This window comes from Microcebus murinus, chromosome 1 (assembly GCF_040939455.1).
Source record: "Microcebus murinus isolate Inina chromosome 1, M.murinus_Inina_mat1.0, whole genome shotgun sequence".
NCBI classification, from domain to species: domain Eukaryota; kingdom Metazoa; phylum Chordata; class Mammalia; order Primates; family Cheirogaleidae; genus Microcebus; species Microcebus murinus.
In genome coordinates this window covers 123,853,814-123,867,640 of record NC_134104.1, presented here as the reverse complement: position 1 = coordinate 123,867,640, position 13,827 = coordinate 123,853,814, and the positions used below count along the sequence as shown (strand labels likewise).

Below are 13,827 nucleotides of genomic sequence, written 5' to 3'. Positions count from 1 at the left end.
TGGAAATGTAGGACTGGGAAGAATACCACTACCAATAGCAGTTATTTTGGGAGTGCTAGCTATGTGGTAGTTGCTCTGCTAGTTATATCATGGATTGTTCCATCTGATCTTCACAAAATTATGAGGTAGGTACAATTATCACCCTCATGTTTTAGGTGAGAAAAGCGAGGCACAGAGAGATTAGGTATTTTTCCAAGCCTAGACAGCTAAAAAAATTTAGAAATATTATCATCTAAGCTTTGCATTTTACTGATGGAGACACTGTAGTATTTGGAGGCAGCGTCTTGTCCAAGGTCACATAACTGCTTTGGGTTGGGCTAGTTCTTTGATATAGGACTAGAGCTACGATGTAGCTCTAGAATCTAGGCACTCAAATGTGCTCCATTCTCATTACACTTAATCATACATTGATGTTTTGCTTCTGTTTTATTTGTAGCTGGGTGCCAAGGATGCATGATAGAGAGCATCCAGGGCAAAACCACAACATGTACCTGTTTCCCTTCCAATGCTCCTCTCATCTCCTTGAATGTTGAGGTGAATTCTCCAATGAAGTCATGTTTGCCGTTGGAGTCCCAGTCCCATACTATGCACTGCAAGAGAAGAGAAAAGAATTATTATTACTTTTTAAAAATTAAGAATGCATCCACAGCAGCTGAAGGCAGTGTGAACTCTATAAGGAGGAGTGGATGAAAGAAGTTTGGTCTGGAACAAAAGCCCAGGAGTCTGGGATTGCAGCACGTAGGATGTAATATTCCTTAGGTTCCTAGAGCCCTTTACTTGGCCTTTTTGCTAAGATCTCCAAACAGTCCTGTGATGCAGCAGTGACTGCAATAATATGCCCATTTTTAAGATAATGTCAGGAAGACCCAAAGAAGATAAGCAATGTGCTGAAGGTACCATCGAGTGAGTGAAAACCTGGGGCTTGAAGGCAGGTGTCCTGCCCCTAATTCCATGGCTCTTGTCCCCATAGCAGACAGCCTCCCTGGTTGACAGCCAGAACCAGATGCCCGAGTCCCTGTCTGTAGCTTCCACAATGGCAGCTTCTGTTTAATGATTAGCATGGGGCCACATTAATCACATTTTTCTATTATTTTTTTCTGAAGGCAAAAGAACAATGCCAACAAAAGAGAGTAAGAAGGCAAAAGAGTGAAATCTTTAATGTACTCACACAAAAGATGGATGGAAGATGGTGACAGAAGTGGCACTGGTAAATATCACCCACCCATCACACACAGGATGAGAGCATTTGCTTCTGACAAGAGGGCTCCTTTTAACAATGCTAAGGCTAAATTCTGAACCCCCAAGTGACACTTTGTAGAGTGACTAGATTAGATCAGCAGCAATCCCTCTGCTTGGTCACATGTCTCGGTGAACAGAAGGTTGTCCGTTTTTTGTTTTTTTTTCCCAGGGTAGAGGTTGGACTAGGGTCTTTAGATATCACTTCTACATCTTTAAGCCAATGGTTTGCAGCAAAGAAGTCCCAGGCCTCAAATAAGATGAGGGCAGCAAAGGGAGACTTTCACTCAGAGGTTCTCTTTGGAATATCTGGGTTCTAACAGGCAACCTGGTCCTTCCTCAGGATACAGATCTCAATGGCCCATGTTGCCTTGAAAAATCTGATTTGTAAATCTATTCCCAGATTCTGTGGGATGCCCCACAGATGTGTAATAAAATATGTCCAAAATGAAACATAGTGTTCCCCCTAAATTTATTCCTACTCATTTATTTTCTGTCACTGTGAATCACACCAACATGCATCCAGTTGCTACAAACAGAAAACTGGGCATCATTCCCACTATTTCTCTCTCCCCTCACCCTTCCACATTGGGTCCTCTCCATTCTGTCTCCCAAATATGGCCCAACTCCAGCACTTCTCTCCACTCTCACTGCTCCTTCTCACCTGCATTACTCCAGCAGTCTCCCAGCTTGTCTCCTTGCGTTGCCTTTCTTGTACTACTCTATCCCCTATAACCCATTAGTTACATTAATTCCCTGCTTAAAATTAAAATGTGCATAGGTTAATAGGTCTTCCAAGATCTTTCATGATCTGACTCCCTCAGCATTCCCAAATTCACTCTTTATGATCCATGTTTGCAGTACTTTAAGGTTTCTCTATTATGGAGTTGGTAGGGATAAAAAGCATTTACAAAGACTTTTTTTTTGAGACTTCTTAGAGAAAAACTATATTCTCCACTTCTCTCTTTTTAAATGTGGAGGATTTTGTTAGCTAGTTATTTTGCCTAGAAAATATGAAGAAGACTTTTGGTTAGGAAAAAGAATGCATTAGAATAAATCAGAACGGAAAAGGTTAAGATAAAAAGAGCTAAGTTGCTCTACTAAAAAAAGTAATGGTCAAGTTGAATTTTCTCTTTGGTAACTAGAGACACAAAGGTGAGACCCAGAAGTGAGGGTTGAGAAGAAATTAGGGCAGGCTTCATCAGAAGGCTGAACACGGACCCAGATTTGGGGTGGGAGGAGGTGAGAGACAGGTAGAGAATTTTGGAAACTGTGATGTCTAATTTTCAAGGTCGGGTTATTTACGATGTATCTCTCTTCTACATGCCTCTCTGACTTGCCCCCCTCCTATTAACCACGAGACTCCAGTAAATCTGCTACCTGCAACAGCATTACACTGATGGTGACTTGGAGAATAAAGGAGAGGGGCTGTGTCCATGCTGTGGGGATAAGCAGACCAGAGAGCAGCATGAGATGCACGACAGTGACTGAGACTTGAGTGGGGAGCAGGGCTGTGAAGGGAGAGTTTGACAGGTGAACCCTAGGAGTGGGACTCCAAAGAAATACTGTAAAGGGCTTTCAGCTTCTGCAATGACATGAAATTAGAATTCAAGTTATTTTACTTAGAATTTAAAAAAAGTTTGATCCCAGAAAGTTGGAGAATTACAGTAAAAATTTAGTTATAAGCACTACTCAACTTACACTAACTTGTTGGTAATTAGTTATATGTTTACTCAATTGGGAGATGCCAAAAGGAAATTACTATCACGTGAAGGTTTGCAAATTCTTTTAATTCAAAAAATCACCCTTGAGCTTGTAAAGTCTGCTTTTAGTGCCGTGACTAAATACTTGTAGTTTTCCTTCCAATCACATGGTAGGGTTATATTTCTTTGTCCCTGTATGTTTGGCTGTGGCCTTGTGACACGTATTGGCTAATGAAATACAAATAGGAAATACTTGAGTCACTTTCAGGTGGAAGCTTGAAGAGCTGGAGCTGGATTTGCATGTTTTATCACTCCTCCTAGTTTGGTGATCACCAACATTCCTAAAAGTAGCTGCTCTGTCAATCTGAGTCCCTAAGTGAGGGTAATGTAGAGGTCCCAGATGACCCATGATGGTCATATGTGTATACAAGAAATAAGTCTATTGTTTTCAACCATGCGATTACTACAGCATAAGCTAGTCTAAGAAGTATTTGAGTATTTAAAGCACTGTCATAGGAAAAGGTATTACAATTACAATTTATTTAGTCTGACTCCAAAAGTGAGAAAAACAGAATTTCAAGAGGAGGTTACAAAGAAGTAAAAAAAAAAAAGCATTTTTCAATCAACCTGTTCAAAAACAGAATAATCTGTTTGTAAGAGTGCGTTTTTATTGCTGGAAATGTTCAAGTGGAAACTATAGGACCACAGGCAAAAAATGTAGTAGAGAAAGTCAAATGAAGAAAATTATAAAGAATTTGGTGGGATATTTTTAAAAACTTTCTTTCTAACTTGGAGATGTTATGATTAGTTCTAGTTGCACAGGGTGCAAAATAAAGTCAATGGAAGGCTTAGCTCACTCCGGTTGAAATGTTATGCAGTGCAGCATAGCTTTGGCAGGAGTGATAAGAACCCCTTTTCAATTCAAGGTAGGACGAAGTTCTACCTCACTCTTTCCAATGGGCAGTGAAGCAAATCAATGATTCGATCATTTGGAAAAGTTGTTCAGGATGTACATTGTGACCACCACATCGTGGAACCCAGTGAATTGATCTGCTGTTACGATGAGGTGTTTTTCTCTCTGTTTGCCAGCTCTTCCTTATTGACCTTGACACTCACACATTTCTTACTTGGAGCAAGAAACAGAAGAGAGCTTGCTGAGCCTGGGCATAGGAAGAGGAAAGAAGGGTGGTTCCGGAGACTCTGTCTTTGAGACTCATAACTTTGCCTGGTAGTAAATACAGCCTGCCGAATGCCTGAGTCTGACGCTCAGATACTTACTCTTCTACATTTGGGAAAAGCAAATTAAAAGGCAAAGGGGGCAGAAACAAATAAAAGAAGTGGAAGCAGCCTTTTTTAACATCCCTTGCATTGGTTAAGAGAGTAGGTGTCCCTTCTGTAGGGGAAGGGACATAAACAACATGTCACTCCTTCTTTGCCCTCCTGGATTTCCCATCATGCTTTGGTTAATCACTGTCCTTCCTTCACCACAGCCTTCAGCTTGGTGTTTGTAATGTGCTCTGGCTGGGGCACAAAGGGAGTGACCAGCATCCGCCACCCTCAGCTGGAGGATGAGTCTGGCCTGATGCAACTCCAGTTGGGGCCTCCCACCAGCAGGTAGCGCTGTTTACAAGGGCCTGCTTCTTCAATCAGCTGGCATTCTCCATGATGGCAGTTGCAGAATTGTTTTGACCTTTCTGAGAAGGGATCCCAAAGGAAGTAAGTCACGGTGTAGCAGACAGATAAAAACACTGGCTTTCCTTCTCTCCCTGCCATGAAGCTGGCTTATGACAGCTCTGATGTGGCTGACAGAGGAACATATCTCAGTGAAAAGTAAACAGACCAACCACTCTGCAGAAAATCTGAGACAGAGGCAGAGTTCTTGGTGTGAATCAATAGGAAGGTTTTTGACATATCTGTGAGAACTTAGCGTCTCAAAATTATCTGCAAACCAGAAAGCCTTCTCAAGTTCTTACATCTCACAGAGAGGTTTAGGTATAGAATCTTAAAATGTGCCTGCTCAACAGAGATGGTCTAGTGAACTCCCTCTTTTGCAGAAAAGGAAATTGATGGCAGAGAAGTGACTTCCACAAGTTCGCCCAGTACGGGGGGTACTGAATTCCAGGTTTTCTGCCTCCCTGATTTCACCACTAACACACAAACAGTGAATTACAATTTGCTACATGAAAACTACATAGTGCTTACTATATGCCAGACATTGTTCTGAGCCCTTCATATATACCAACTCACTTAAACCACAGAGCAACTTGTTGTTATGTTTATTTTACAAATGAGGAAACTGAGGCACAGGAAGGTGAAGTAACTTTCCCTAAACTACACAACTAAACCTAGGTAATCATTGAACTTAAGGAAGTTAAACTTCATTGATTGTCTTAACTGAGCATCTTTTATGAACCCAGGCCATTTGTGTTTATGGTCTTTCATTCTTTACAGTAACCCTGAAATGACAATATTATTACCATTTACAGGTAATTGCCATTCACAGGTGCCATTTACAGGCTTAGAGAGGGTACATGACTAGGCTATATATCTGGTAAATGACAAAGATGGATTTGAACCCAGGTGTCTGATGTCATAGCTGAAGCGTTTTTTGTTATGCTATGCTGATTCTTAATAGAAGCTGGAATTCAGAATCAGGTCTCCTAAGTCCACTGTGTAAAATCCCCATTCTGTGGTTGAAAGTGTAAACTACTAAGATCCTCTGAGGTTCAGTGAACAAAGCAAGCAACACAAAGAAAGAACCTGTTCACTATTTCCATGCAAAAGGATGCAAAGGCAAGTAGCCTGTGCACTGGTTAGCTCAGCTCTGTCTTTGGAATGCATGGATAAGTGTTTCTGAGGGTTTGGGCTATTCCTTCTTGCTTTTATTTTGCATTTGCCTTGAACCCATTAAAATAAATATGCTATGCCAACTTATTGTATACTCGATTTTTGTGATGGTCAGTTTCATCTGTCATTAGGATAACTGGCTAACAGTCCCCATCTATTCAATCAAACACTAATCTGTTTTGTAGATGTGATTAAACAGTTCATAATCAATTGTCTTTAAAGGAGATTTTGTGTTTCCATATGAATTTTAGGATTGCTTTTTATTTTCTTGGTTTTTTTTAAATAAATAAATTTATTAAAATTTCTTAATTTTCTTTTTCTTTTTAACAAAAGAGCCAAGTTGTCAATGCAAATGCTTTTTCTATTTCTGTAAAAAATGCCATTGAGATTTTAATGGGGATAGCGTTGAGACTGCTTTGGTAGTATGGACATTTTAATATTGTCTTCTAATCCATGGACACAGAATGCCTTTCAATTTATTTGTGTCTTCTTTAATATCTTTCATCAATGTTTTGTAGTTTTCATTATATAGATCTTTCACCTCCTTGGTTAAATTTATTTCTAAGCATTTTATTCTTTTTGATGCTATTGTAAATAGGATTGTTTTCTTAATTTTCTTTTAGATGGCTCATTTTTAGTGTATAGAGATGCTACTATGTATGTTGAGTTTTTATATCCTGCAACTTTACTGAATTCATTTATTAGATCTAACAGTTCATTTTTGTGGGGTCTTTGGGGTTTTGTACATATAGAATTATGTCACCTATACGCAGAGATAATTTTATTTATTCCTTTCTGATTTGGATGCCATTTGTTTCTTTTTCTTGCCTAATTGCTCTGGCTAGGACTTTCAGTACTATGTTGAATAGAAGTGGTGAGAGTAGGCATACTTGTCTTGTTCCTGATCTTAGAGTAAAGGCTTTCTATTTTTCATGATTGACTATGATGTTAGCTGTGGGCTTGTCATATATTGTCTTAATTATGTTAAGGTACATTTTTTCTATATTTAGTTTGTTGAGTAATTTTTACCATGAAGAGGTGTTGAATTTTGTCAACCCAGAATAGCCAAAATGATACTGAGAAAGAAGAAAAACGCTGCTGTTGGTATCACACTTCCTGATTATAAAATGGATTATAAAGCTATAATAATTAAAACAGTATGATACTAACATAAAGATAGACCAATAGAAAAGAATAGAGAGGAGCAGCCCGGAGACCAGCGGCAAGGGTAGGTGGATTCGCTGTTTCCCCTCCCCTACATTCGGGACTGCTGGTGGGCTCCCCAGCGGGTGGAGAGACCTGCGGACACCAGCCCAGAGACTGCCGCCGCCTGCCAACGGTGAGCCTGTAGCAGACGTGGCACCAGGTTCCCAACTTCCTCCGGGCACCTCCGTGTGCACGGAGAGCCGCGCGGCAGGCGCCATATTGCCTCCTCCTCCCCTCCATCGACCCTACCCGCGGCTGCCCAGAGAGACAATACAGCCACCAGCCGGAGGCACCTCCAGGGAACGGGACCTTCCCGTTTGGGACCCCGCCCGCCCTCCCAGGTGCTGCTGGCACCGTGTTCCCAGGGAAACGGTGCCGACTCAGAGGCTGAGAGACATAGACCCAGCTTGGGCTCCCTGTGGGTGAATTAGGACCGGAAATCCTCTCCCTGGTGGGAATACAGTTTGAACTCTGGGACCCAGAGGTCGGACCTGCAGACCAGATCCCCTGCACCGAGGGCTAGCATTGCCCGGGGCACAGAAGGATTATACGTGAACAGCCTACTGAGGTCTGTGTGCCTCCAGGGGCGGATCGGCGTCCTAGAGGGCAACCCTCCTCCCAGGAGGAGGCCGTGTGCCCAACCCAGGTGGCGTTCCTGTGCAGGGAACCTCCCCGCCGGCATCACAGTCCGGGGAGGCCTGGTGGCTTGTGGTCTGGCCTGCTGGCAGAGGCCCAGGAGTAGCTGCGGAGTTGGGGAGGGTGGAAAGAAGCGAGGCCTGCTGCAGACTGCAGGTCTCAGACAGCCCCACCCCCACACCCAGACTTTCTGGCTGAACAGGATCATTCCAGCCCCGCCCTGACAGCTCTCCCTGGAAGCAGAGAAAAGAACTTTGACCCCTGCTAACGGCCTGAGGGCAGGCTTACCCAACCCAGCTCCGCCCAGAACGAGAGCTGATAACAGGACTCAAAATCAACACCATAGCCTGTTCCTCCAAGCAAACGCCACCTACTGACAGGGACGGCATCTTGCACAGCCTTTCCACGGCACCCACTGACTCAATATACAGGGAGTGGTCCAATTTCACCCACAGGCACCACCTAACGCCTCAGAAACTAAACAAGGTGTGTGAATACCCAAACAATAACCTAAGGAAAGAAACAACAACTGATCGACATGGGAAGAAATCAGCGAAAGAACTCAGGAAATATGAAGAACCAAATGGAAAACACACCCCCAAAGAAGAGCACCAGCCCCCTAGAAACGGACACCGACCAAAATCAGGCAACCAATATGACAGAAGAGGAATTTCGTATGTGGAACATAAGAACACTCACCCAGCTGCAACAACAACTCAACAACCAACACCAAGAAACCACAAAAAGTCTCCAGAATATGAGAAAAGAAATAGACACATTGAAGAAAAGTGTAACCGAACTCCTGGAAATGAAGAATCAATTCAAGGAACTACAAAATACAGTGGAAAGTCTCAAGAACAGGGTAGATGAAGCAGAAGAAAGAATCTCAGAGCTTGAAGATAACACCCTCCAATTAAATAAATCAGTCACAGAAATAGAGCAGAGAAACAAGAGAAAAGAGCAAAGTCTACAAGAGCTGTGGGATTATGTGAAAAAACCTAACGTGAGGGTCATAGGTTTAGCCGAAGGGGAGGAAGACAACACTCAAGGGCTGGACAAGCTTTTTGAAGATATAATAGAGGAAAATTTCCCAGGCCTTGCTCAAAATCTCGATATACAAGTTCAAGAAGCCCAGAGGACCCCTGGGAGATTCAATGCAAACAGGAAGACGTCACGTCATGCAGTCATCAGACTGACCAAAGTATCAACTAAAGAGGCCCTTCTAAGAGCTGTAAGACAAAAGAAGCAAGTGACATACAAGGGAAAGCCAATTCGAATAACATCAGACTTTTCTAATGAGACTTTACAAGCAAGGAGAGACTGGGGCCCCATTCTCACTCTTTTGAAACAAAACAATGCCCAGCCTAGAATATTATTCCCTGCAAAACTAAGCTTCATATATGAAGGAGAAATAAAAACATTCTCAGACAAGCAAAGGCTCAGAGAATTCACCAAGACAAGACCAGCCCTACAAGAAGTACTTAAAACAGCGTTATGCACGGAACATCATAACAATAATCCACGGATATAAAAACAACCAAAACCCAAAGATATTAAAGGCCAGATATTACAATGGCTCAAGACAGAAATCATAGCAACAACATCCAACCCAACAGAATGATCAGTAATCTACCCTACCTATCAGTTCTCTCAATAAATGTGAATGGCTTAAACTCTCCACTCAAGAGACATAGGCTGGCTGAATGGATAAGAAAATACAGGCCAAGTATATGCTGTCTTCAGGAAACACATTTAACCTGCAAGGATGCACATAGACTAAAAATAAAAGGGTGGAGATCAATATTCCAAGCAAATAGAAGCCAAAAGAAGGCTGGCGTGGCAGTTCTAATTTCAGACGATTTAGTTTTTAAACCAACAAAAGTAGTAAAAGACAAAGAGGGTCATTATATAATGGTGAAGGGCACAGTCCAACAAGAAGAGATAACAATTTTAAATATATATGCACCCAACTTAGGTGCACCCAGATTCATAAAGTAAACCTTACTGGAGCTAAGCAAATGGATTAATAGCAACTCCATAATCGCCGGAGATTTCAACACCCCACTGACGGCACGAGACAGATCCTCCAAACAGAAAATTAATAAAGAAATAATGGACTTAAACAAAACTCTAGAACAATTGGGTCTGACAGACATCTACAGAACATTCTACCCAAAATCCACTGAATATACGTTCTTCTCATCAGCTCACGGGACATTCTCTAAGATTGACCATATCCTAGGACACAAAGAAAATCTCAAGAAATTTAAAAAAATAGAAATCATACCATGTACCTTCTCAGATCACAGTGGAATAAAACTAGAAATCAACCCTAACAGAAACTCACATTTCTACACAAAAACGTGGAAATTAAACAACCTCCTACTAAATGATTACTTCGAAAATGAAGAAATCAAGACGGAAATAAAAAACTTCTATGAAGAAAACGACAATGGAGAGACAAGTTATCAACTCCTCTGGGACACAGCTAAAGCAGTTCTGAGAGGAAAGTTTATCTCCATAAATGCCTATAACCAAAAGGCAAGAAGATCACAAATAGACAATCTAATGAAACGACTCAAAGAGCTGGAAAAAGAAGAACAGACCAACCCCAAACCCAGCAGAAGAAGTGAAATCAACAAGATCAAATCAGAACTAAACGAAATTGAAAACAGGAAAGCTATTCAGGAGATTAATAAAACAAAAAGTTGGTTCTTTCAAAAAATAAACAAGATTGACACGCCGTTGGCTAAGCTAACGAAAAGCAGAAAAGAGAAATCTCTAATAAGCTCCATCAGGAATAAAAAAGGAGATATCACAACTGATCCCAAAGAGATACAAGATACAATTTATGAATACTACAAAAATCTTTATGCACACAAACTGGAAAATGTGGAGGAAATGGACAAATTTCTAGAAACACACAGCCTCCCTAGGCTCAACCAGGAAGAAATAGATTCCCTGAACAGACCAATCTCAACAGCTGAAATAGAAACAGCAATTAAAAATCTCCCTAAAAAGAAAAGTCCCGGTCCAGATGGCTTCACACCTGAATTTTACCATACTTACAAAGAAGAACTAGTACCTATCTTGCAGAAACTATTCCACAACATCGAGAAGAACGGAAACCTCCCCGACACCTTTTATGAAGCGAATATTACTCTGATACCAAAACCAGGAAAGGATGCAACAAAAAAAGAAAACTACAGACCAATATCCCTAATGAATATAGATGCAAAAATTTTCAACAAAATCTTAGCTAACCGAATACAGACACTTATCAAAAAAATAATCCACCACGACCAAGTGGGCTTCATCCCAGGGATGCAGGGATGGTTCAACATACGTAAATCTATAAATGCAATTCACCACATAAACAGAAGCAAAAACAAAGACCACATGATCCTTTCAATAGATGCAGAAAAAGCTTTTGACAAAATTCAACACCCTTTCATGATACGAACACTTAAGAAAATAGGCATAGAAGGGACATACCTAAAAATGATACAAGCCATATATGACAGACCCATAGCCAACATCATACTGAATGGGGAAAGATTGAAATCATTCCCACTTAGAACTGGAACCAGACAAGGCTGCCCACTATCTCCACTTCTGTTCAACATAGTGCTGGAAGTCTTGGCTACAGCAATCAGACAGGAAAATGGAATCAAAGGTATCCAAATAGGGGCAGAAGAGATCAAACTTTCACTGTTTGCTGATGATATGATATTGTATCTAGAAAACCCCAAGGATTCAACCAAGAAACTCCTGGAACTGATCAATGAATTTAGTAAAGTCTCAGGATACAAAATTAATACACAGAAATCAGAGGCATTCATATACGCCAACAACAATCTAATTGAGAACCAAATCAAAGACTCAATTCCCTTCACAATAGCAACAAAGAAATTAAAGTACCTAGGAATATATTTAACCAAAGAGGTAAAAGACCTCTACAGGGAGAACTATGAAACACTGAGGAAGGAAATAGCAGAGGATGTAAACAGATGGAAATCCATACCATGCTCGTGGATCGGCAGACTCAATATCATCAAAATGTCTATACTACCCAAACTGATCTACAGATTCAATGCAATACCTATTAAAATCCCATCAGCATTCTTCACAGATATAGAAAAAATAATTTTACGCTTCGTATGGAACCAAAGAAGACCCCGAATATCAAGAGCAATTCTAGGCAACAAAAACAAAATGGGAGGCATTAATATGCCAGATATCAAACTATACTATAAAGCTGTAGTAATTAAAACAATATGGTATTGGCACAAAAACAGGAATATTGACCAGTGGAACAGATGTGAGAATCCTGATATAAAACCATCCTCATATAGCCATCTCATCTTTGACAAAGCAGACAAAAACATACGCTGGGGAAAAGAATCCCTCTTCAATAAATGGTGCTGGGAAAACTGGATAGCCACCTGTAGAAGGCTAAAACAGGACCCACACCTTTCACCTCTCACAAAAACCAACTCACGCTGGATAACAGACTTAAACCTAAGATATGAAACTATTAGAACTCTAGAGGAAAAAGTTGGAAACACTCTCCTAGACATCGGCCTGGGCAAAGAGTTTATGAAGAAGTCCCCAAAGGCAATCACAGCAGCAACAAAAATAAATAAATGGGACATGATCAAACTATAAAGCTTCTGCACAGCCAAAGAAATAGTCATGAAAGTAAACAGACAACCTACAGAATGGGAGAAAATTTTTGCATCCTATGCATCCGATAAGGGACTGATAACTAGAATATACTTAGAACTCACAAAAATTAGGAAGAAAAAATCAAATAACCCCATTAAAAAGTGGGCAAAGGACTTGAACAGAAATTTTTCTAAAGAAGACAGAAGAATGGCCAACAAACATATGAAGAAATGCTCAACATCTCTAATCATCAGGGAAATGCAAATCAAAACCACAATGAGATATCACTTAACCCCAGTGAGAATGGCCTTTATCAAAAAATCTCCAAACAATAAATGCTGGCGTGGTTGCGGAGAGAGAGGAACACTCCTACACTGCTGGTGGGACTGCAAACTAGTTCAACCTCTGTGGAAAGCAATATGGAGATACCTTAAAGCGATACAAGTGAATCTACCATTTGATCCAGCAATCCCATTGCTGGGCATCTACCCAAATGATCCAGTGACACTCTACAAAAAAGACACCTGCACTCGAATGTTTATAGCAGCACAATTCATAATTGCAAGGCTGTGGAAACAGCCCAAGTGCCCATCAATCCAAGAATGGATTAATAAAATGTGGTATATGTATACCATGGAGTACTATTCAGCTCTAAGAAACAATGGTGATATAGCACACCTTATATTTTCCTGGTTAGAGCTGGAACCCATACTACTAAGTGAAGTATCCCAAGAATGGAAAAACAAGCACCAGATATATTCTCCAGCAAACTGGTATTAACTGAGTAGCACCTAAGTGGACACATAGGTGCTACAGTAATAGGGTATTGGGCAGGTGGGAGGGGGGAGGGGGGCGGGTATATACATACATAGTGAGTGAGATGTGCACCATCTGGGGGATGGTCATGATGGAGACTCAGACTTTTGGGGGGAGGGGGGGAAATGGGCATTTATTGAAACCTTAAAATCTGTACCCCCATAATATACCAAAATAAAAAAAAATAATTAAAAAAAAAAAAAAAGAAAAGAATAGAGGGCCCCAAAATAAACCCACACATGTATGTTCAACTGATCTTTGAGAAAGATATTAGGAATAGACAATGGGGGATGGATTGTCTCTTCAACAAATTGTGTTAGGAGAGCTAGATATCCATATGCCAAAAAATGATATTAGACTCCTATCTTATACCATACACAAAATTCAACTCAAAAAGGATTAAAGACTTAAACATAAGACCTGAAATTATAAACTATAAATAAAGACATAGGGAAAAGCTTCTTGATATTGATTTTGGCAATGATTTCTTGGATATAATGGCAAAAGCACGGTCAATAAAAGCAAAAATAGATAGGTAGGACTTCATCAAAGTGAAAAGCTTCTGCACAGTACGGGAAATAATGAACAGAATGAGAGGGCAACCTATAGAATAGGAGAAGATATTTGCAAACCATGTATCCTATGAAAGGTTAATATTCTAAATAAGAAACTCCTATAACTTAGTAGAAAAACAAACAACCCAATTAAAAATAGA

At 40.6% G+C, this 13,827-nt stretch overlaps 1 protein-coding gene across 2 annotated transcripts in view; it reads right to left on the bottom strand.

Annotated features, from left to right (window-relative positions):
- Positions 1-13,827, bottom strand: part of CPNE4 (copine 4) — a 448,003-nt gene that overhangs the window by 45,310 nt on the left and 388,866 nt on the right. For both annotated transcript variants that reach the window (XM_012766878.2, XM_076005366.1), the window contains exon 8: positions 492-590. In XM_012766878.2, the coding sequence (XP_012622332.2) occupies positions 492-590 (99 nt within the window). The remainder of the gene's footprint in view (positions 1-491; positions 591-13,827) is intronic.